Source organism: Thalassophryne amazonica, chromosome 21 (assembly GCF_902500255.1).
Source record: "Thalassophryne amazonica chromosome 21, fThaAma1.1, whole genome shotgun sequence".
NCBI classification, from domain to species: domain Eukaryota; kingdom Metazoa; phylum Chordata; class Actinopteri; order Batrachoidiformes; family Batrachoididae; genus Thalassophryne; species Thalassophryne amazonica.
The window spans coordinates 29,205,453-29,228,155 of NC_047123.1; the positions used below are offsets into that span (position 1 = coordinate 29,205,453).

The 22,703-nt window shown below is 40.5% G+C and overlaps 3 protein-coding genes across 5 annotated transcripts in view; all 3 read right to left on the reverse strand.

Annotated features, from left to right (window-relative positions):
- Positions 1-4,803, reverse strand: part of ppp2r5cb (protein phosphatase 2, regulatory subunit B', gamma b) — a 28,491-nt gene extending 23,688 nt beyond the window's left edge. The window contains exons 1-3 of one of the 2 annotated variants that reach the window (XM_034161738.1): positions 4,708-4,803; positions 4,203-4,259; positions 385-547 (exon numbers count right to left, since the gene is read on the reverse strand). In XM_034161738.1, the coding sequence (XP_034017629.1) occupies positions 385-547; positions 4,203-4,259; positions 4,708-4,734 (247 nt within the window). In that variant the 5' untranslated portion in view covers positions 4,735-4,803. The remainder of the gene's footprint in view (positions 1-384; positions 548-4,202; positions 4,260-4,707) is intronic. The other variant, XM_034161737.1, reaches the window with a different exon arrangement.
- Positions 4,804-7,332: 2,529 nt separating this feature from the next.
- hsp90aa1.2 (heat shock protein 90, alpha (cytosolic), class A member 1, tandem duplicate 2) lies at positions 7,333-14,846 on the reverse strand. The gene is made up of 11 exons (XM_034161733.1): positions 14,691-14,846; positions 12,811-12,960; positions 11,979-12,345; positions 11,762-11,895; positions 11,261-11,578; positions 10,996-11,161; positions 8,801-8,991; positions 8,401-8,548; positions 8,033-8,301; positions 7,607-7,940; positions 7,333-7,498 (listed from the first exon to the last, which is right to left on the reverse strand). Exons 2-11 carry the CDS (start codon positions 12,958-12,960, stop codon positions 7,386-7,388), a joined length of 2,190 nt encoding a protein of 729 aa, XP_034017624.1. The 5' UTR covers positions 14,691-14,846; the 3' UTR covers positions 7,333-7,385.
- Positions 14,847-15,999: 1,153 nt separating this feature from the next.
- Positions 16,000-22,475, reverse strand: hsp90aa1.1 (heat shock protein 90, alpha (cytosolic), class A member 1, tandem duplicate 1). 2 transcript variants are annotated; one of them, XM_034161735.1, is made up of 11 exons: positions 22,311-22,475; positions 21,572-21,721; positions 20,030-20,396; positions 19,799-19,932; positions 19,371-19,676; positions 18,491-18,656; positions 18,220-18,410; positions 17,958-18,105; positions 16,879-17,147; positions 16,464-16,797; positions 16,000-16,359 (listed from the first exon to the last, which is right to left on the reverse strand). In XM_034161735.1, the coding sequence occupies exons 2-11, from the start codon at positions 21,719-21,721 to the stop codon at positions 16,250-16,252; spliced, it is 2,175 nt and encodes a 724-aa protein (XP_034017626.1). In that variant the 5' UTR covers positions 22,311-22,475; the 3' UTR covers positions 16,000-16,249. The 2 variants fall into 2 exon arrangements, with proteins under 2 accessions (XP_034017626.1, XP_034017625.1); XM_034161734.1 differs by having other exon boundaries at positions 21,572-21,731.
- Positions 22,476-22,703: the final 228 nt, after the last annotated feature.

Below are 22,703 nucleotides of genomic sequence, written 5' to 3' on the forward strand. Positions count from 1 at the left end.
AAAATAATCCCAAAATGGTGAGGGGAGTTGATTTTAGAACGCTTATACCCTTTGAGTGAGTGACAAACAGAGCCACGACATAATCCCCCTTTTGGCCTTAAGCTAGTGGGGGACAAAAAACAAAAACTTGATGCGCTGCACAATAAATTCATCCCAAAGCGAATGATAAGAGATGGAATCCACATTTTGGAGAAATTACAGATATCAGATAACAACAACATTTGTAAAATCCATTACCACCCTTGAAAACTGTCAGCTACCTATTTTACAAACACTACCCAATGTGCTAGTTTCTCTATTATGTTTGGTGCAAAACATTACCCTCCAACCGCTTTAGAAATACTGTATGTGTATGTCACAGGGTCAAAACTCTGGCAGCTTTACCTTTGAAAGCTGGGAGTTTCTGCAGCTCCCTGTTGTTGCTCAAGCTGAACCGAGATGAGCTCTGTCTCTTGTCCTTTTTGACAGGTGTCTGAGAACCTGGCTGCTTCCCCTTCAGCAGCTGAGTGGTTGGAGGAACATTATTGCCAGACTTCCTGTTTGAGTTCTGATGAACAGAGAGACAAATCCTGTGTTGGTTACACTGAGGGAAAGAGAACACGAGTCAAACAGGACTAAAGTGGTGGCAAGAAGAGAGTTATTCTCTCTTCTTAGGAAAAAGTCCTCTACGAGACAGCGGTTTGTCACAGTGCATGCATGAAGTGCAAACAGCATGTTAACCTAATGACATTTTTGTTGCAGAAAGAGAGCTAAAAAAAAGGGCTCCAATGTAAGTTTATGAAAGGTGACAGGCTGGTTGCACACAGGCTGAGATTCATTCATCAACACCGATAGCACAGCGCTAACTAAGTTCTGGTGTTGTCTCAGAGTGAGTCAGACATTTATTATGTATGACAAAGTCAGAATACAAGTTTAATTTGCTTTGTGTTGCTTTTCATGGGTGAGCAGCAAAGTACACAATTATGCAAAAGTGTGCACTTCCTACACCGTCACCAATGAATAATGTGAAGTTTCATTTCAGTATAAATGTAAAGGATTCAGGTGATTGAGCTGCCCTGTGGGACATCCTGTGATTTGAAAATGGCTGCACCGACGCAGCCCCCCCCCCGCAACCTGATGAAACGGTGCTGCAAAGAGGAATGAGCAAAAATGCCCAAAGATAAGTGCACCAAACTTGTGGCATCATATACAAGAAGACTTAAGGCTGCACCCCCCCCCATATATATATATATATATATATATATATATATATATATGAATTTGCAAAAATTTCAAAAGTTTTTTTCATGTTGTCATTATGGGGTATTGTGAGTAGAATTTTTGAGGGAAAAATGAATTTACTCCATTTTGGAATAAGGCTGTAACATAAAATATGGAAAAAGTGAAGTGCTGTGAATACTTTCCTGACATGCTATACGACTTGGTGAATTCTGGTGTTCATCAGGGATGTGTTGCAATTATAATCTGTTCAATGTTGCATGAACTGGATACTGAATAAGGTAGCTGAAGTGTCTTTGTTGGAGAGGAAAGGTCTCCAACCTTGACTTATCAGATGATGATGATGATGATGTGATCTTTGTTGAATCTATGGATACCCTGACTGCATCTCTTGAGAAGCTGAGTGAGGAGTCAGAGTGTCTGGGATCAAGACCAAACATCCAGGCTTTAAATACCCTCCTGGGCTCATCCACAAAAATGTATCTATTTATGGTTTAAGTGATGAACCTGTAAACAAATTCACTTATTTCAGTAGTCACATTCATGTCTTTGGGTCCTTGGCCTTTGAGATCAAGAGTCATCTGGCATGAGCTTATACAGTCACAATGATGGTGGAAGTTGCTTGGCAAAGTCCAAGACTTCTGGGTTCTGGTCTTACTTTATGATTGCTAGAAGTGACCTCTAACCATTGATCGGAGCCAACAACTGCATGTCTTTGGTACCATGTCTGTACAGAGAATACTTGGGCACTAGGGGAATTCCGTAGCGTCAAAGGACTAGTCACTTCTGGAGATTCAGATGAGGTGGTCTACATGCATTGTGAGGGAATGTCAGCTATAAAACTAAAGCCATGCTGCACTTCACTGTGCATGATGTAGTGCACAGGTGTTTCAGAGCTGAAAACCCAGGCAACTTGAGAAGGCCAAGCGGTAAATCTACATACTGCCTGGCTACAACAGGCAGATGGCTACACTCAGGAAGTTAGGGTGGGGCGGCTGTTTGCCTGGATGGTTCCATCGTATGGTGGATGTGGCGACACTCTAAAGGCTCATGCTCCCAGTCTGGACTTGGAATTTTTTGAACATATGTATTATTATGGATTACATCAGTGGGACCAAGTCAGTGAGTCAAGAGACATTCCTTTGAGAAATGAACTCATTGGCTGGTGCCCAAAACTGAAATCATCCACATATTTTCACACCAGTTTATCAACAAATATGAGATATGAAACATGACTGGGGGTGGGGGGGTTACTGCACTCCATGTTGAGCTATCCAGATCGAAGTAGTCATTCAATCACAAAGCCGCTGTTGCTTTATCAATAAATCAAATGCATCAACCTGCATTTCCTTTTATGTAACCACAGGGCATCAGTAAAACAGACTGCTGCTCACGGTGTTCTAAGAGCTCAGTGAGTCAGCACTGTTTGCCAACTTCTATTTTATGATAATAAGAACAATGACCCCTGAGGCAACAAGTAATATTTGTATATGATGGCAATAATATTAAACCACTGCAAGACATATGCTTGTGATGTATTAGCTTAATTAAAAAAAACAAAAAAAAAAACAGAAGGATCAGATGGCCCATAGGTCCATGAGCTTGACACCAAACATTTTAATTTTGAGATTATAAAAACAAAACAAATTAGAGGTCTGTGAGGAAGATTCCAAAATGTGCCCTCCTACCCCTGTTCTGACAAGTACCTTAACCTGCATTAGTGGTCATAAATCTGATGAAATAGCTGAATTAACAACCTGGTCAATCTCAGGACAAGCAACTGGAAAACGTAACGGAAAAATGAAGATGCCAGGCAAACCGACATTTTCCATCATGCACATCTTCATAGTGGCAATTGTTTAGTGGCTTTTCATTAAAACTGGATGAAGAGGAGCCGCATCAACAAATATCATGGTCAGACAAACGGGGTGATTCATATATACTCCCAAAATCTTTATCTACAAGGGATAGGTATATGAAAAAAAAAAACAAGTCTGTTAGCCGAGTGTATTCAGCGTGCTGAAACACAAACTGAAGTCAGGAATTAAAATACTTGAGTAGAAAGTATCCTTCTCAATTAGCTTAAACTACGTTGTTGATGGCAGATATGTCCTCATCTGAAATGAAAAATCCCTTCTGGACCACACTATATCCCTATTAATCTCGACAATGCCGGCCTCCCAATTCCGATCCCTCCATGTTGTATGAGTGCATCTCTCTCACACTCGCACGCATGCACTCAAAATCATTTTAAGAACACAGCGTCACCTGAAGAAAGCAACCTTAAACAGTTATCCACAATCACAAAGAGCATTTTATCATTATCAAAGTATGACAAACAGGAGTGATAAATAATGTTCATCTGAAGTTAGGTAACCGTCATTCTCTTTGGTTACGTCATCCCACATATCCAGTGTCCAATCGGAATAATACAACCCCAATCGGACCGGTCCATCTGCACAATCTGGAGTCCTGCTTTTACAGAGTGGGCTTTGGAAACTCTCTTGCCTTTGGCGACTGGCGTGGAAACACCACGGGGACTGACCCACTAACACACCCTGCTTTCTACAGGCTTCTAATTCTCACCTATGTCCTACTACTGCAAATAATGAATAATTCATAGTCTGTTCAGTCACAGCATTTTTTTGTTGTTTTTGTTCATGCATGTTCTGTTAAATATATGCTGTGCCTTGTGTTTTGTCTTGTTCATAAAACCATAGCAGATGGTCAATCCATTGAGTCGGCTCTGGCTGAGGTTTCATCCGGTCATCCAAAAACTGCTGAAGACGCCCCAATGTGCTTGCTCATGGGGTAGGAAAGGTCCCAGAGACTAGTTTACAGGCAGACCGATCCAGCTACAACATTGGCTGCTTATTTTGGAAAAACATTCCAATTCTGTTCAAATTTTAGGTGACATAATTCTTCCTTTTTTTGCACAACACGTACAGATCCAAGAAGCTTCTGTGGAAAAGGTTCTGAGTTACCTCATGATCAGAGTTCTCCTGCCCACTCTTTGCCATTTTACTCGATTTTGAAGACTCCTGGAAGGGAAAAAAAAAAAGGTTAGGTTAAGTCTTTAACAGGTTAAGAAATTTTATCAGTGTGGTTTTGAATGCAGCACAAATCTCAGCCTGCCCACCCAGGTTTGCTACTAGCTTAGCTGCTCCATAGTTCGTAGCATTCACAAGTCGAGTTTGTAGCTTCATAAAAGATGCGGCCTGCTAAAATCTCCTGACAAATAAACAGGGAGTGTGTGAGAAATTATAAGTGTGACTCTGACTCCACTTCTGGATAACGGAGCGGTGTTTAAATGAGGCAGCGCGACGGATGCGATGCTAACATGTTGCCTGGGATAGCGGCTAGCTGGTGTGGGAGCATAATGTGATGGGACACTGCGGCGAATATCTACTAACGAGGCCGTCTCGTCAGTAAATATAACGAAATTCAGCTGCATTCACCACCACTTCTGTCTCTAATTTTCTGACTCACCTTCTCTTTTTTGGCTTTATTCGGCATGGTATGAACGGTTGCCGTCCTCGCTCCCCTCCACAAACTCTCTGGGCAACGCACTCAGACGGCGGGCGGGGCGGAGCGGGGTGGGTCAGCCTGTCCCTCAGTGTGTGATTGGCTGTTGCGGGTCAGCTGACTCTAACGGATCGGTGTGACTCGTCGAGCGCTACAATGAATTCTGTGTCCCCATCACAGGATGAGCAAACAGCAGATCAATCTTTCCTTTGTATCTTCCCAACCATCGACATGTTCTCCCTCAGCACATCCATAAACCAGAGGTGGGCGATACTGGGAATTTTGGTATTGATCCAATAGTAAATACAGGCCCAGTATCGCCGATATCGATACCGATACTTTTTCATATTTAAGCTTCATAGAGCCAAAGGATCCAAAAGACCTAGGATAGAATTTCACCAAACATTGTACGCGACAACAAAATACTTTATCACAATCAACATTTTTGTTTAAAAAAATATCACTCAACACAAAACAAAATCTCCTGAGGTAGAGGGCTGACAAACCACAATACAAGGGTGCGCTGCTCCGTATTGTGTGACACAGCGCAGTGCTGCTCTTACAGAGAGTAGACTTTGATGAATCAGCGCATGCGGGAGAGAAAAAAAGCTTGACTATCGATCTTTTTACACTAGGATCGTTCAATATCAATACCAGTGTTGGTATCGATATTAGGATCGATCTGCCCACCTCTACCATAAACCTCCTCTTTGGTCTCCCTCTTCTCCTGCCTGGTGGCTCCATCCTTCTCCCTATATACCCTGGGTCCCTCCTCTGCACATGTCCAAACCATCTCAATATCACCTCTCTGACTTTGTTTCCAAACTGCCCCACCTGAGCTGTCCTACGTTTACTCCCAATCCTGTCCATTTAGTGCAGCAGATAACTGAAACAATTATGCAAATGTGATAAAAGCATCAAATTCGGCAGAAATACTCCTTAGACACTCCGTTTTGTTTTTTTCCAAGAGATTGGCCGCTTGACTTTTCAATCGGTGGTCAGGTAGGGGTCAATTGAAGAATTACACAGAGGTCAAAATTAAAAGATGCTCCAATCATATTGAAAAATATTCCACATTATTTGCCTGATCATAAAGATTCCAAAAAGGTATAGTTTGGACTATCTGTGACTGAATTCTATGGAGTTACAGGATAAAAACAAAGAATGGTGACAAAGGTCAGTTTCATTTTGTACAGTCAAGTTGCTCCAATTTTGGTAAATTGTGTCCACTCCTCAGGCATCCTCTTTTACAAGATTTTATTAAACAATCTGATTAGAAATTCCACTGCCATCTCTCCCAAGACATTTCCATGCCTCTATTGGAATGTCATCTGGACCAACTACCTTTCTCCTCTTCATCCTTACTTTTGTACTTCCCGATTTACTCTGGAAAGAAACTGGGTTACCCCTCAAAGACAGGGATATGTGTGGGACATTTAAAGTTCCATAAATTCTATCCTGTAAATGCATGTGCACAAGTTTTACAAAATTGAGGTTTTTAGTGTAGTCAAACAAAAGCCATAAATTTATGAATGACCATAAATGATCAAGCCTTAAGATTTCCAGTCATTTTGCAGAATCTAAAAATCATATGGTATTGTTCAGTGTAATCGGGAGCAGCTTGTGCTTCACTACTGCCACCTTCTGGAATTATGGCTGCTAGTTTAAAGCCAGTCCATCAAACAATCCGCATTTGCTCTTCCATTCATTTCCTTATGCCCAAATCAAAAGATTACAAATTCAACAGTGCAGTCATATGCACATATAGCGGAACAAGAAACTGAGTCTTGGTTATGTTGCATTGTAATACTATTAAGTCAAGGGCATAACATCTGACCAGGACACCCGTAGCTCTAATCCTGAGGTCATCAGGTAACTTGAGGCTGCATTGTGATAAGTGTTTATCTGAGAGTCATGAGTAAAAAAGTTAAACAAAATGAGAGCTTGCATACAAGGTAAACTTTTATTTATGGTCTCAACATTTCAAATTACAGTATTAATGAAAAAAAAACCCACACAGAACATTGGAATGTCAATAAATACAAGAAATGTCAACTCAAAATACAAAAAGAATAGAGAAAAAAAAAAGTTGTTAAACTCTTACTGTAGTTTGGCCTGTCTATTTTTAAGTAATGACCAAACTTCTCAGAGCCAGCAACCATAATATCTTGGAACTGAAAGTCAGTGGGTGAGTTTAGTCACACTTGAGTACACTGTAGGAACTACAGTACTATCTGTACAAACACAAGTTGTAGAGAGTTTCTTCACAAGGGGTCATCTGCAAGTCAGAAGTTGACTCCAAACAGGACATTTGGGTGAACTTCAAACAATCTTGCCCACTTTCATTATGAGGATAAAACACCTGGCTGTGACACAGCTCAGAATCCAACATAACTTATAATTAAAGCACACTGCATCAACTTTTACAGCATCATTTGTTTTCAGCTTTAATATGCTGTGGTAACCAACCAAAAAGACTTAAAATATTTTTCTAATTCAACAAAAGTGAAACTGGATGAAGACTGTATGTATAGTGGTTCAGGAAGGAGAACATTCCAAACTCATTTACAACATTTAACTTTTCATTTGTTTTTGTACATCACTACTTCCAGATATGAGCAGGCAACAGAACCTGTGTAGACTTAATCCACCTCCTCCATCCTGGATGTGTCATCATCATCCCCTTCAAGAGGAGGCATGTCCTCAACGGGAGCAGGGGTGGCATCACCTGACGCTAGATCATCGTCATCAATGCCTACAAGAACAGGCAGATTATTAGCCCTTAAATGCGACATTGGTGTCGTATTACATACATAAACGTTTGGGTTTTCTAAACAGTTATGAGCACATCGCTCCTACTTACCAAGACCCAGTTTGATCATTCTGTAGATGCGATTGGAATGGGTCTGGGGGTCATCCAAGGTAAACCCTGATGACAGCAGAGCAGTCTCAAACAAGAGGATGACCAGGTCCTTAACAGACTTGTCGTTCTTGTCAGCTTCAGCCTTCTGCCTCAGGGTCTCCACAACAGGATGGTCAGGATTGATCTCCAGGTGCTTTTTGGCAGCCATATAGCCCATAGTGGAGTTATCTCTCAGGGCCTGAGCCTTCATGATCCTCTCCATGTTGGCCGTCCAGCCATAAGTGCTTGTGACAATGCAGCAAGGAGAAGAAACCAGGCGGTTGGAGACCGTGACCTGTGATGGCAAATGAAAGTGTAGCTTCCAGGCATTTGGCTAAAATGCTATAGATAAACTCTAATAGTAGTAGCAGCAGCTCTTTGCCTCACCTTCTCCACCTTTTTCTCCAAGATGTCCTTCATAATTTTGCAAAGGTTCTCAAACTGAGCCTTTTTCTCCTCCTGCTTTTTCTTCTCATCCTCATCTTCAGGAAGTTCCAAGCCTTCTTTGGTCACTGAAACCAGGTTCTTGCCCTCAAACTCCTTCAGCTGCTGCACACAGTACTCGTCAATGGGTTCGATCATGTATATGACCTCAAGGCCGGCCTTACGGAGGCGCTCCACAAAGGCAGAGTTAGCCACCTGGTCTTTGGTCTCACCTGAAATGCAGGCAGACACATGTAGCCATGTCATACATGAAACTCAGCACCAAATATTTACAATTGACTTCTTTGTAACCAAGTGATGTTCATCCTCACCGGTGATGTAGTAGATGTGTTTCTGGTTGTCTTTCATACGTGTGACATAGTCTTTTAAGGAAACCATCTCATCTCCAGAAGCAGAGGTGTAATAACGCAGGAGCTCAGACAGCTTCTTCCTGTTCTGAGAGTCTTCATGAATGCCGAGCTAGAGAGGAAAAATTAAATGTCAACCCACAACAGCATGCCACTCATCTACTAGACATGTACCAACCTATAACATTCCCATCTTACATAGCTACAGTAATGAGCCAGACTATGTTTGAAAATGCCACAGAAACTAAAATTTGAAGCCCTTGATTAGTTTGGGATTTATGACTGTGCCAGTTAACACCTCTAACCCTCTTTACACAATACTGACTAGGTTTGAAGCTGCTTTGTGCGGAAAGAGACCACATACCTTGATATTCTTTGAGAACTGCTCATAGTACTTCTTATAGTTGTCCTTATCCTCAGACAGCTCGGTAAAAAGTTCCAGGCATTTTTTGACCAGGTTCTTACGAATGACCTTCAGGATCTTGCTCTGTTGCAGCATCTCTCTGGAGATGTTCAGGGGCAGATCTTCTGAGTCCACCACACCCTTGATGAAGTCTGACAGGATGGATAAGTGCAACATGGTCAGCAATGTTTCTCCATTGACTTCGTAACATATGAATATCATACGTCCCAGAATTTTTACCTCTGTGGGAGGTCCTGCGATTTATATACAGAACGTTCATGTTTGTTATCAAGTTATAGGGTGATTCTTTAACTACGGGCACTATTGGCCTTGTAAATGTAATTTCCACCACACCATTGCCTTACAATATAAAGTGCCTTGGGGCAACTGTTGTGATTTGGCGCTATATACATGTGCTCTGATGTCACTGTTTATCTCCACAGAAACTACCCAAACTGTTTAAAGGGACATTAGTGTTGTGGCGGAAATTACGGCAGTAGTGTGGGACAACTACATTTTGTTAAAAAAAAAAAAAAAAAAAAAAAAAACAGTTTATGACATTGAATACCCCAATTATGTTTTGATTATTTTACTGATATTTTATTCAGAGATATTTTAAAACATTAGAAAAAACATTTCTTTACCATTCATTTTTATCATTGAAGATCAAAAGTCTGGGTGTGGGACAAGCACAAAACGACAATTTGCATATAATGATGCTGAAAAAAGGTGAAAAAGTCATCATAGACTACTAGAACAAATTTAACACTATCGTTGTAAAGTTAACTATAAAAGTGTGAATTTTCCCCTTTTTTCTGTTTTATACAATATGATCAAAGGACATAAGTGCCCGTAGTCTAAGAATCACACTGTATAGGGCTTTCAAAGGAACTCAATCGCCAACAGTAAAAGAAATGTCATAAAAAGTACACTACAACAATACGCAAAAGTCCCAAATTAAAGCACTGGTAACACGGGGGGTGGGGGGAGTAGAACTTAAGTTGGAAAATAAATCCAAGTCAGCATTTATTTCGTCAATTTCCATTTAATCCACTAGGTGGCGGATGCAGCATATGAGCTGTTGCCAGCAGCTGCCATCTTGCTTAGCGTGATACGTCGTTAGGCATTAAATGAAAGAAATCAATTTGCTGACTTAAACTTGGGTTAAAGCGATCTGAAAATGCTGTTATGTGCAGCGTTCAGGTGCTGCGACAAGCTGACAAAGGAGTATCAGCTGGTTAAATAAAAAGCAAGTTGTGGAGTGAGCTTTCATAAGTGTATTATATTAATCATGCGGGGAAAATGACAAATTACTGAATACAGGTTAGAAAATTATTTTTTGTGTCCACCTGTATTCTGTAATGTAGTGACTTCAGTTTTACTGCCTGCTTTGGCGTGATAAATCTCACCATTTGTTCAGCAATCCAATTTGAAATTTATCTCAATTTATCCCTTTTTAATTAGAATCACGTTTTCCATCCTGAGATATTCCGTAACAGCAAATTCATAGATTGGAAATCTTTCTCTCAATTTGGTGGGTCACATGACAGTCACTTTGACATTGTATATTCTATGATACACTCCCTGTAAACAGGGAAGTGCAGATTTCTTTCAACTTGGTCCACAAATGATTGAATAATCTTACTTTTACCCTGGCTGGCAGCTGTTAATTTTATTTGATATTTTTTTCAAAGAAGCACTGCGTTAAAGTGGAGGTGGGTTAAGAGCAGTCTAATATCTTTAATATGATGTGTGCATGCAAAGCTCTTACTTCACCCCTGATTATTTCCCATCTTTAACTTAACTTCATAATGAAATTAAGGATCAGACTAGTATCTAGTCATAACAATGTGTTTGACAAACTAATGGTATTATTTTCTACCTGGACTGGGAGATGAACAGTTCCAGTTTATTATATAAATAGTCTGATCCGCTTCTGTATTTTCTTTGACAAATAGTGGCTGTACAAGTGTGGGACTGAGTTTGAATAAATGTAACAGCACTCATGGTGAAACTCTTGAAAACATTGATTTCCATTTATGTTTGGGTGTCTGACGCTAACCGAGATTGCAGAGCGCTGGCAACAGCCAGTGAATGAGCGGATCGCCACGGTCCTTCATCTAGTGAGTAAATAGAAATCAATGAGTCAAACTCACTGAGGTACTCTGGGATGAGCTCGTCACAGTTGTCCATGATGAAGACTCTGCGCACGTATAACTTAATGTTGTTCTTCTTTTTCTTGTTCTCAAAGAGATCGAAAGGAGCACGGCGAGGCACAAAAAGCAAGGCGCGGAATTCCAGCTGTCCTTCCACTGAGAAGTGCTGTTTCATAAAACAAGGCAGTTGTTGCCAGATTACTCTACAATGCCACATAGTGACAAAATAAGGCTATATGACTGCTCAGCAAATAATTCTACCAACCTTGACAGCCAGGTGGTCCTCCCAGTCATTGGTCAGGCTCTTGTAAAACTCTCCATACTCTTCATTGGTGATGTCATCTGGGTTACGGGTCCACAAAGGTTTGGTCTTGTTGAGCTCCTCCTGATCGATGTACTTCTCCTTGATCTTCTTTTTCTTCTTCTTGTCTGAAGACTTGTCATGGTCGTGCTCATCATCCGAGCCAACATCTTCAATTTCAGGCTTGTCCTCATCCTTTTCCTCATCTTCATCCTTTTCCTTCTCCTTGTCTTCCTCCTCTGCTTCATCATCACTCACCTCCTTGTCACGTTCTTTTTCCACCTAAATGAAAAAGGCAACATTATTATTTCCTTTTCAGGAGCCTTTATAGAAGTGTCATGTCTTTTGTGTGGGATTATAACAATCAATACATTACATCTGCTTGACTAGGACAGCAGGAATTGTCACAATAATTTCAATAACGACTTGACATGCTGTAAACCATTGTGATTTACTCAAACTTACAAACAGGGTGATAGGGTAGCCAATGAACTGAGAGTGTTTCTTCACAATCTCTTTAATCCTACGTTCTTCAAGATACTCTGTCTGGTCCTCTTTCAAGTGCAGGATCACTTTGGAACCACGCCCCATAGGCTCAGCTGCAGAGAATAAAGACGGTTTGGTTTCAGTTTCGTAATAAGTTTTCTTTTAAAAAATTCACACTAGCCTTATAACCACTTACAGTTGTCCACTTTAACTGTAAACGAGCCTCCAGCAGAAGATTCCCAAGCATACTGCTCATCATCGTTGTGCTTTGTGACGACAGTCACTTTCTCAGCTACCAAGTAGGCAGAATAGAATCCTACACCAAACTGTCCGATCATGGAGATATCAGCACCCGCCTGCAGGGCTTCCATGAAAGCCTTTGTGCCAGACTTGGCAATGGTTCCAAGATTGTTGATCAGATCAGCCTTGGTCATGCCAATACCAGTGTCGATGATTGTCAGTGTGCGCTCATCTTTGTTGGGAATGATTTCAATTTTAAGGTCCTTGCCCGTGTCTAGCTTTGAAGGATCTGTAAGACTTTCATATCGGATTTTGTCCAGAGCCTAAAAGAAGGAAAGCTTAGTTAATGCTACATTATTATATTTAAACTTGTACATGTGGTTTTTAGGCTAGTGGAGTACTAACAGATGCAGCACAATACGTTAAAAGTAGCATCAGCCTAGAACTACTGAAAACTCCATGTCATTACTGTTAAATAAATTAGCCCAAAATAATGCAAGGACAGATAGTGCCAACTTGCACAAATAACAGTGTGGACCCACATTCTGAACAGCAGACAGAGGGTGGATCAATAGTCTATTGAGTCCAGAGGGGGAAAAAATCAGGGCAACATACAGAATAAGAAAGTAACATCTGGGATTTTTTTAAGAGTCTAATTTTAAAGGTGCAGCCAATAGTCTCAGCCTGCCTTATTGCCAACAGTAATACGTACTCTAAATACCCCCCCAGTTTAAAGACTGCCAATACAGCAGAATGATGACGTAGCAATGCACCAGGATGATACTTACATCTGAGGAGTTGGAGATTATCTCCCTAAGGAATATCTCTTTGTTGGAGTAGAATGTATTGATGATCAGGGACATCAACTGAGCAATCTCAGCTTGGAATGCGAAGGTCTCAGCTTCCTCCTCCATTTGTTGCTCGTGTGACTCTGGCATCTGAAGGGGGGGAAAAAAAAAAAAGGGACCCTTACTTTCATCAATAAATGAGGCACAACAAGACACAGCTTCAGCTCTAGACTTGTGACTGTCACAAGTCTAGAGCTGAAGGGTTAAGAGTGTGAGTTGAGTGTTGACATTGCCATTATCAATTCTCCCTACCGGTTCCAATTCCCTTATTGTTTCCTGATAAAAGTTGTGCATGTGGGTAAAAGACGAGGCACACAGGTTTTCAAAGTTTCAGATCACATTTGAACTCATGATGCAACTCAATTCCAATCCACATCGACAGTACTTTTGGGCATGTATGTGCAGTTTCAGTCTAAACATCTAGAAGTTTAAAAACGGGGTGTCTTAGCTTGGGTGCCAACATGGATTAAAGATGGAATCGAGGTTGGCCTGACTCAATAGCAACTTCGCCAGATGAGTTACCCTGGCTTTTTTTTCTGGTCTTGAATGATGAAGTATTGGACAAATAGCTGTATGCAGTGCAGAAATAAGTGTTAGAGGAATAACCAATACACCATGATTTGCTCCAACACAGACCACAAGCAAAAGCAAATATATTAAGGGTGAAATGGTACCATTGAATCAAGTTTCAAGGTCATGGTTCAGTAGGCATCGCAGGACATTCCTGTCAGGTTTCCTCATACAGGTGTCGAGCAAAAGATTTGTACAAAAGTAGACAGTAGTATCACCTGAAGTGTTCAACAACCATCTTAACGATCTACAGTTTGCACATCCTGAACATGGCTATATAATTTCAGCAATGCTGTAAAACCTCATGTTTCTGTAAATCGCTACACGTCAGCATACATATAATATTGCAAAGTTTTTGTATTTTTCCCTCCGCCACATTTTGTCAATGTGAATGCCTATCTTATTATCTGACACTACACCACTCTAAAACAATGCTAAACAGGTTATAAGTACACACAGATGTATGCAATTTAACATTAAATAGCACATTTGATCATTTTAAGCCAAGTGAAGGCAGCATCTTCCCCCTTTGATAAATCAATGTAGTTTTCTGTGACAATTTGTGTTATTTCTTTAAAGCTTAAATCCGTTAAGTCACCAAATTAAGAAAAGGATCTGATATACACATTGACAATAATGTGGATTTATTTTGTTTCAGCATAACTACTATAAAGATTTTTTTTTCCGGGAACTGTACCAAAGCACATGGTCAGAATCGCATACGGTTGTGGACACGACACCTGCTGGTTGTCAGTGAGAACTGCACATTTCTAGAAGGTACTAAAGAGCTAAACAGAATTCTCTAGTAATTTCTACAGGAACAGAGCTCCTCCTCCTTTAGCGTGGGACGGAAGCACTATGAATGAGACATCGGAATTGTAGGGTTTTTTTTAATAAGTTTACATCGCCAGTAGTTGGGAAAATCTGAATGAGGAAGAAGCCAAAATAAATAAATAAATGAATCTTCCTCCTTGTGTTAGCCTGCTGTAAACCACTTCACTATAATTCCAGCCAGACCAGTACACCATGTGGTCGATATGCATTTCCTTTGCCCAAAGCAGAGATTACAAACTGTGGAAATTGAAAACTGTTAACGCACACAACAACGAAATTTACCGGATTCGACGGCAATATACATGAATATTCACAGGCCTCTTCATGCTAACCCCAACTACAACACTATACCAAAATGAAACCACAAAAGCAACACCTAAGACCGCCATTATAGCATCGTGCTATTTGATTATTACCTTGTTGGTCCGCGGTGTACGTGGAGTCCAGTAAGAACTGTGATGGTCACGGATACAAAGCAGGTCAGTGCAGAATGAGCGGCAGAAAAGGATGTGAGGCTTTTTCAACTCGCGGAGAAATCCCGACCAGAACCATCTGGAATCTTCCTCTCAGTGCTGGGTTTTGATTGGCTCAGAAACTATCTGGAATCTTCCTCTCAGTTGCCGGGCTGTTAATTGGCTCAATGGACTGTCAATCACACCGTTTTCTGACGCTTGAAGTAGTGATTGTGTCGAGCCAGAAAGGTGTGACTGATCCAAATGATTCATTCAGCTCAGTGATGGCGCACGTTTTAAACATTTTATAGTAGAATGGTAAAGAATGACGCAGTATCCACGTTAAACTGGATTCTTTTCATAAAAGACAGCAACTCCTTAGTTTTTGAGGCGTTTCGAAAACAACCACGTGACTGGTATTTCGAAACACAGTTATGATACTTGCTTCGAATCATAAGGGTTTTGGTCCAGGTTTGAAGTGTTGCAATGTCTAACTTATTTTGTAAAACTTTGTTTTATCATTAAGACATTAGTTCCATGGAAATAGCTGTCATAAATTATTAGTACTCAAAAAATACCTTTCCCACAAAAAGCTATTGCTATGTATTCAACGTGTCATTACAATTTAGAGAATTTCTCATAAATGTTACTACTGCAGAGCTCAGAAGTTTATATAAATGAAGAAAAATATTTATAATCAAATGGTATTAGTGACAGAATTTGTCACAAGGCATTACGTCATGATAACATCATTAAAATGTCACACAATTATGTGACTGTACTCCAGAATTTTTAAAATTTTAACAGGTTGAAATTATGAAATATTTTGTTTAACATAAATAAATAAAGCCCCAATGATACTCTTGTAGAAAATCAAGCTAAACCTAGGGATTTTGGAGTGGGTGAGACTGAGTCAAGACCAAGAAAGGGCTCGAGTTCGACAACAATACTCAAAAATATATAACACCTAATTCATTTGTATGTGCATTAATCTGTAGCCGCATCATTGTTTTAACTTTGCATATCAAATCTTGAGCTCTTGGTGAAATTTTATTGTACCTGCATGAATAATAAATGTCCACCAGGTGGAGCTATTGCTCCATTTCAAGAACCCTGGGACACAATGACGACCAACCTGTTACTTACAGTAGCAGATAACCTCTGTGGTAATAAAAAAATTATTTCATGCACATTCTTTTCTTCAACCATGCTGAGTTTATAGGCATTAATTAAAAAAATCAGTAACATGCAAGAAATAAGCAGACTCCGTACAACAGTGTGCATATCATATTTCTCTTTTTTTGTTTTATTAAAAATCTGCATGCTCTTCATAGAAAATGTTATTGTTATGAAAGGAGACAGAAATTGTTGGTGGATTCATATTCGTCTTACGGATGTCCTTGTTACATTGTTTAAAATAAGCTCTGTTTAAGAAAAAGTGTGAAAAGTAATTCTGAACAGGGACTACAACTAAAAATAAAAGTAAAAAAAAAGCAGAAAAGCATTTACTATTTGTTGTTTTTTTAGTCAACTTCCTCCATTCTTGATGTGTCATCGTCTCCTTCCAAAACAGGCATATCTTCATCAGCAGGCTGTATGAGGTCATCGACTACAGAATCATCATCATCAATCCCTAACAGAGGGGAAAGACAGCATCCATAAGCAACAAAACTCCTTTATCATTGCAGAATAAGGCAATCTCTGGTGTCTAATGTCAACAAGAAAAAGACTGCCTACCCAGACCGAGCTTGATCATTCTGTAGATCCGGTTTGCGTGTGTCTGAGGGTCCTCCAGTGTGAATCCTGACGAAAGCAGGGCAGTCTCGAAGAGAAGGATGACCAAATCCTTCACAGCCTTATCATTCTTGTCAGCCTCTGCCTTCTCCCTCAAGGTGTCAATTACTGGATGTTGGGGGTTGATCTCAAGGTGCTTCTTGGCTGTCATGTAGCCCATGGTGGAGTTATCTCTCAGGGCCTGAGACTTCATGATTCTTTCCATGTTAGCTGTCCAGCCATAGGTGCTGGTGACGATGCAGCAAGGGGAAGACACCAACCGATTGGAGATTACAACCTGTCACAAACACCATGATCAAACAAAGTCAGAATAAAAACATCAATAAATGATATTTTAGCTACCTCAATAGGGTATTACCTTTTCAATCTTCTTGTCAAGGATGTCCTTCATGATTTTGCAGAGGTTCTCAAATTTAGTTTTGAGTTCCTCCTGCTTCTTCTTGTCCTCCTCATCTTCGGGAAGCTCCAAGCCTTCTTTGGTAACAGAAATCAGGTTCTTGCCATCGTATTCCTTCAGCTGCTGCACGCAGTATTCATCGATGGGCTCGATCATGTAAATGACCTCTAGGTTGGCCTTACGAAGACGCTCCACAAAAGCAGAGTTAGCCACCTGCTCTTTGGTCTCACCTGTGAATGTTATTTAAAAGCTAGAGAATTAAGATGCCACATGATGTCTTTTGAAGAGAACATGCGTAAAAATGAACTGAACCAGAAGGTAAATCTGTGAATTACCCATCAATATACTTTTTCGACTCACCCACAGTTATAATCCTTCTGTAGCACTGAAAAGACAATGCTCATGAATAAACCAAGTGAAGAACCACTCAGTGAGTATACTCTTGAATACTCTTTAGGGTTTTGAGTTTTGTTGTCTCACTGTATGATTTTGAAACATTCCTCTGACCTAAGGCAACAATTCAAACTCTTTGGGACAAGGACTCTTTGTAGAATCCTTGGAATTACTGGAAGGCTTTGTGTCAAATGGTTTACTTAGGGAGACTGAAGTAAGGAGTATTGTTGTGTATAACAGCTTCAAAAGTTTGGCCATGTGGCATGCTTCTCTGTGCATGATCCGACATGGAGTTGCCTCAGTGTTGAGGACCGCAGTAACTGGAAAACCCACATTTCACCTGGCCACAGCAAATAGATGACTACTTTCAAGAGGTTGGGATGGACCAGTTTGCTTGGGTAGTTCCATTGTGTGGTGGTGGACACACCAATGTGGGCATGGTCGGGTTGGTATGGCTCTACAATACCAAAAAGGGATTATCTTATCCATCTACCAGTGGAATATCATACGAGTTGTTGAAGGACTTGGATGGGGACAAGGATACCTTGGCTACCTTTCTTAACCTTTGGCCTCTATCACCCCCCTCATATGTGTAATGGGAAACAGATTGTTGGATGAAATAAAAACTGAAGCATTGCAAAACTAACCTGTGATGTAGTAGATGTGTTTCTGGTTGTCTTTCATTCGAGACACATAGTCTTTCATGGAAACCATCTCATCTCCAGAGACCGAGGTATAGTAACGCAACAGCTCAGACAGCTTCTTTCTATTCTGGGAGTCCTCATGAATGCCAAGCTACAATATGAAATATCACCAAATACAGATGCAAATAAGACCTTGAAACGTTTCAGTTGCAGGTTTGAGGAAAAACAAACAAACAAAAAAAAAAACACCTGAATGTTGACCTACCTTGATATTCTTTGAGAACTGTTCGTAGAACTTTTTGTAGTTGTCCTTGTCCTCGGCCATTTCAGTAAAAAGTTCCAAGCACTTTTTGACTAGGTTCTTGCGGATAACTTTTAAGATCTTGCTCTGCTGCAGCATCTCCCTGGAGATGTTAAGGGGCAGATCTTCTGAGTCCACCACACCTTTGATAAAATCTAAATAGAGAACACAGTTACTTGTTATCCAAAAATGCATTGTAATATTGAGCATTTCAATTCTGCAGGGGGATACTCACTGAGGTACTCTGGTATCAGCTCCTCACAATTGTCCATGATGAAGACCCGACGCACATACAATTTAATGTTGTTCCTCTTTCTCTTATTTTCAAAAAGGTCAAAAGCAGCTCTTCTGGGTACAAAAAGCAAAGCGCGGAACTCCAACTGACCCTCCACTGAGAAATGCTGTGGAGATCAGAAAAAGTAGTATGACATCAAAATCAGATTTTCTAAAAGGTTTTTCCTAAAAGCCGAATAATCATTTGGTTGATAATATTGGCCAATATGAGCCTTTCATGTTGTTTGCAGTAATTTGGCAATATGAAAACTTTTATTTTATTGAATAAATAATGCAAACAAACACTTTGGCAGTTGGGAATGGTCTTATTACATATGTCCAGCAATTCCATTAATTACAATACTGTGAAGCATGGCTGGATCCCCATCATCCCTTGGCCATGTTAGCTACAAGAGACAGATGCAAAGTGACCACCTGCCATTCATTTTCAAACAGAGTGGGCATTTTACAGTGACAAGAGACAAGTGGTCACTGTACTGCCCACAAGGCAAGGCCAAAATAGACAAGAAGTCTATTTTATGCAAATGCTGAGTGATGCAACACACTGACGGCCAATCTGATTGAAGGCATTGTGATGGTTGGTTGTTGGTTATATTAAGAGTTATTTACAATAAAGTTCATGTTTAAGCAGTAAAATATCAAATTTCAATTACATTTCTTTGTCATAAGGGCTTGATAGCAAAATATTAGGAATCATTGCCATTTTTTATGTATATATCAGACAATATGTCAGTACCCCCCCCCCCCCCCCTTAAAAAAATCCATATTGGTTGGGTTCTAGTTTTTAGTACTTTGTGGTACTTTTTTCCCCATTCCTCTACCTTGACAGCAAGGTGGTCCTCCCAGTCATTGGTAAGGCTCTTGTAGAACTCTCCATACTCTTCATTGGTGATGTCATCAGGGTTACGGGTCCAGATTGGCTTGGTTTTGTTCAGCTCCTGGGCATCCATATACTTTTCCTTCACCTTCTTCTTCCGTTTGTTCTTGCCATCTTTTGTATCCTCATCCTCATCAGAGCCCACATCTTCAATTTTCGGTTTGTCTGTGTTCTCAGCGGCATCGTTAGCAACTTCTTCTTCCTTGTCTTCCTCGTCGAGTTCCACCTCTTTCTCTCGTGTCTTCTCCACCTTGAACAAAAAAGCAGACATTGTTGCATTATCATGTCATTATCATTACTTTCGCTCATTTATTAGACTGCAAGACAAGTCATTTCTCAGTTCGTAGATGCTGATCCTCATTAACATCTTACATAAAGTGTAATGGGGTAGCCAATGAACTGGGAGTGTTTCTTCACGACGTCCTTGATGCGCTTCTCCTCACAATATTCTGTCTGGTCTTCTTTAAGATGTAGGATGACTTTTGTGCCACGCCCAATGGGTTCTCCTACAAGCAGTAAATAAGTTAATGAGAGGTCAAGAGTCAGACTATTTTAATTATGCAAATTACTCAACAGGGTGACACAAGATGGATGAGAATTTACCATTATCAGGCCTGACTGTGAAGGAACCTCCTGCTGCAGACTCCCACATGTACTGTTCATCATCATTATGCTTTGTGATGACCGTTACTTTCTCCGCCACCAGGTATGCAGAGTAGAAACCAACACCAAACTGACCGATCATGGAGATGTCAGCTCCAGCCTGCAAGGCCTCCATGAACGCCTTGGTGCCAGACTTGGCAATAGTTCCCAGATTGTTGATCAGGTCAGCCTTGGTCATGCCGATACCCGTGTCGATGATGGTTAGGGAGCGATCGTGCAGGTCAGGCCTGATTTCAATTTTTAGCTCCTTGCAAGACTCAAGTCTACTGGGGTCTGTCAAGCTTTCATATCTGATTTTGTCCAGAGCCTGCCAATAAATAAATAAATCGAAAGAATAAGATGCTTTACACATGTGTAAGTGAATAACTAACAGGTCCACAAGTATTCAGAATGTGACTTTAAAAAAAATTGCCTCTGTACACCATCACAAATGGAGTTGAAATGAAATAATCAAGACTGATTTTCAGCTTCAATTCAAAGAGCCTAGTGAGGAAAGCTACCTAGACACCACAGCAAGAGTTCCAGGCTTCTGTGACTATGATTAGATAAAATATGCATTGTACAACTGTCTGTTGCATCACCAGTTCTATAACTTAAAGGTGCAGTGGCACAGATAATGATTTTCTTAAAAATAAGATGCGAAATTTTAGCTAAAGTTTGCAACTCAGCACATCAGAATAGACGTAACGTACAGTTACGTCCACCAAGAACGTAAAAAAAAAAAACACATCAGCGCTTATTTATCTGTCTGTCTGTCGGCAGGATTATGTCAAAAGTACTGAAACTACTGGATCCAGATCCAGATTTTGGATCAAGATTTCACTTTATATAGGCTTTGAAGGATTACGTTAAAACTACTTCACGGATTCTCACCAAATTTGCACAACAGATAGATATTAGGGCATGGAACACTCCACTGAGTTTTGGAGGTGATCCAGATCCAGATTCTGGCTCAGGATTATTCTTTATAGGCTTTTAAGGATTACGTAAAAACTAATTTACAGATTCTCACCAAATTTGCACCACAGATGGATAACTCATGGTTTACCATTTTGTGAATTAAATCTTGATCAGTCTGACTATTTTGGATCAGTATGCAGTTATTGCATTGTGTTGTGGAATCCGGATCCAGATGAAGTCCGGGTCACTATGTGAATCACATATCTTTTATTTTGAGTCCCCGTCAATCCTTAACAGATGTCAGAAATCTTAGATTGCTCTTGTTTTGGTCTGTATTCTTGGATGAACATCCTTGCTTGTGCCAATCCACCATGAATATCCGACTGGTTTAACTTTGCACAAATTCTCCAGTCACAGCTACAGATGCCTGTAACTCCTTCAAAGCTGTTTGGGCATCTTGGTGGCTTCTCTCACAGAGCACCATGCTGTTGCATTTCTTAGATATTGATGGAAATAAATAATATTAGAGACATAGTCAAGGAAATACATGTGGACCTGACTCTAAGTACTCATTGGACTTACATCTGAGGAGTTGGAGATGAGCTCCCTGAGGAAGATCTCTTTATTTGAGTAGAAGGTGTTGATAATCAAAGACATCAACTGAGCAATCTCAGCCTGGAAGGCAAAGGTTTCCACTTCTTCCTCCATTGTGTGTTCAGGACTCTGCGGCATCTAATTTTAACTACAGACATTTCAACACAAAAAAAGAAGAAGAATGGACTTCACCTCTTTCTGCATTTGGGACATTTGCAAAGACAGCTACATGGAACCGCGGGGGGGGGAACAGTGACTGCTGGTGGTACATGAACACATGTTCCTTCTGTCAATCAAGGACTTGCAAAACGAGTGGATCTCCCCCACCCCTTCCCAACCCCACTGCAAATGCTTTAACGTGTCATATAACACTTTTATTCTAAAGGCAGAAATGGAGCGTAACGAAACAAAAATGGAAGGAAAATCTGATTTTGACGGTCATATTACACACCAGTTACGACTAATTTTCACGAGCAGGACACGTGTGACATTAGACTTGTGTAAACTTTCTTCAAGTCGTGTGTAATAATTAAAATGGTTCCTTGATACAACTGGTTTCAAACAATACCCCATCGATAATGTTTAACTCTACTTGGGGATGTGAATCTGCCAATCGGTTTCCCTGTTCATCCTCAATTGCTCTAATACTCAGGGTCACCCTGTTTGCCATGTGCTCATCGCATGTTGCAGTTGATCAACTATAACGAAGACAGTTTCTCAATCTTACCTTGAGTATGGTTTCTTTTTCCGGTCACTACTTCGACGTAGTAAATCCCTGACGGTGTCTTTTGCTCTTGCAGATCTTTCAAATCAATTTCTCACTGCTGTTCCTGTGAGTAGTTTGACTCCTGGTGTTCATGTGAGTGTCGTTTTACTCTGTGCGAACTTCCACAATGTGCCGATGTCTTTTTATACTCAAGGGGTGGTTCTCAAAGGTCCCATTGAGAAGCTTCGAGAAGTACTGGTGTAATAGGGGGAGGTGGGTCAGTGGCTCTGGAGCCCCAAAAGTTGAGATGCCCTTATAGGGCTGTGGAGTCACAGGGAATGCCTGTCACTCAAGACAAGAGCTTTCCTGATAGCTTGTCTGGCTGTAAACCCCACACCCTCTGGTCAGCGTCAC

What these genes read in the sequence shown, in the direction of transcription:
- hsp90aa1.2 (XM_034161733.1), bottom strand. Translation starts at nt 12,960, where the DNA reads ATGCCAGAGTCACACGAGCAACAAATGGAGGAGGAAGCTGAGACCTTC. An exon ending in GCTACCCTATCACCCTGTTT is followed by an intron (nt 11,579 to 11,761) that starts GTAAGTTTGAGT and finishes TTTTTCATTTAG; the next exon opens with GTGGAAAAAGAACGTGACAA. An exon ending in ACACATCTACTACATCACCG is followed by an intron (nt 8,302 to 8,400) that starts GTGAGGATGAAC and finishes CCTGCATTTCAG; the next exon opens with GTGAGACCAAAGACCAGGTG.
- hsp90aa1.1 (XM_034161735.1), bottom strand. Translation starts at nt 21,721, where the DNA reads ATGCCGCAGAGTCCTGAACACACAATGGAGGAAGAAGTGGAAACCTTT. An exon ending in GCTACCCCATTACACTTTAT is followed by an intron (nt 19,677 to 19,798) that starts GTAAGATGTTAA and finishes TTTTTGTTCAAG; the next exon opens with GTGGAGAAGACACGAGAGAA. An exon ending in TTGACAAGAAGATTGAAAAG is followed by an intron (nt 16,798 to 16,878) that starts GTAATACCCTAT and finishes TGTTTGTGACAG; the next exon opens with GTTGTAATCTCCAATCGGTT.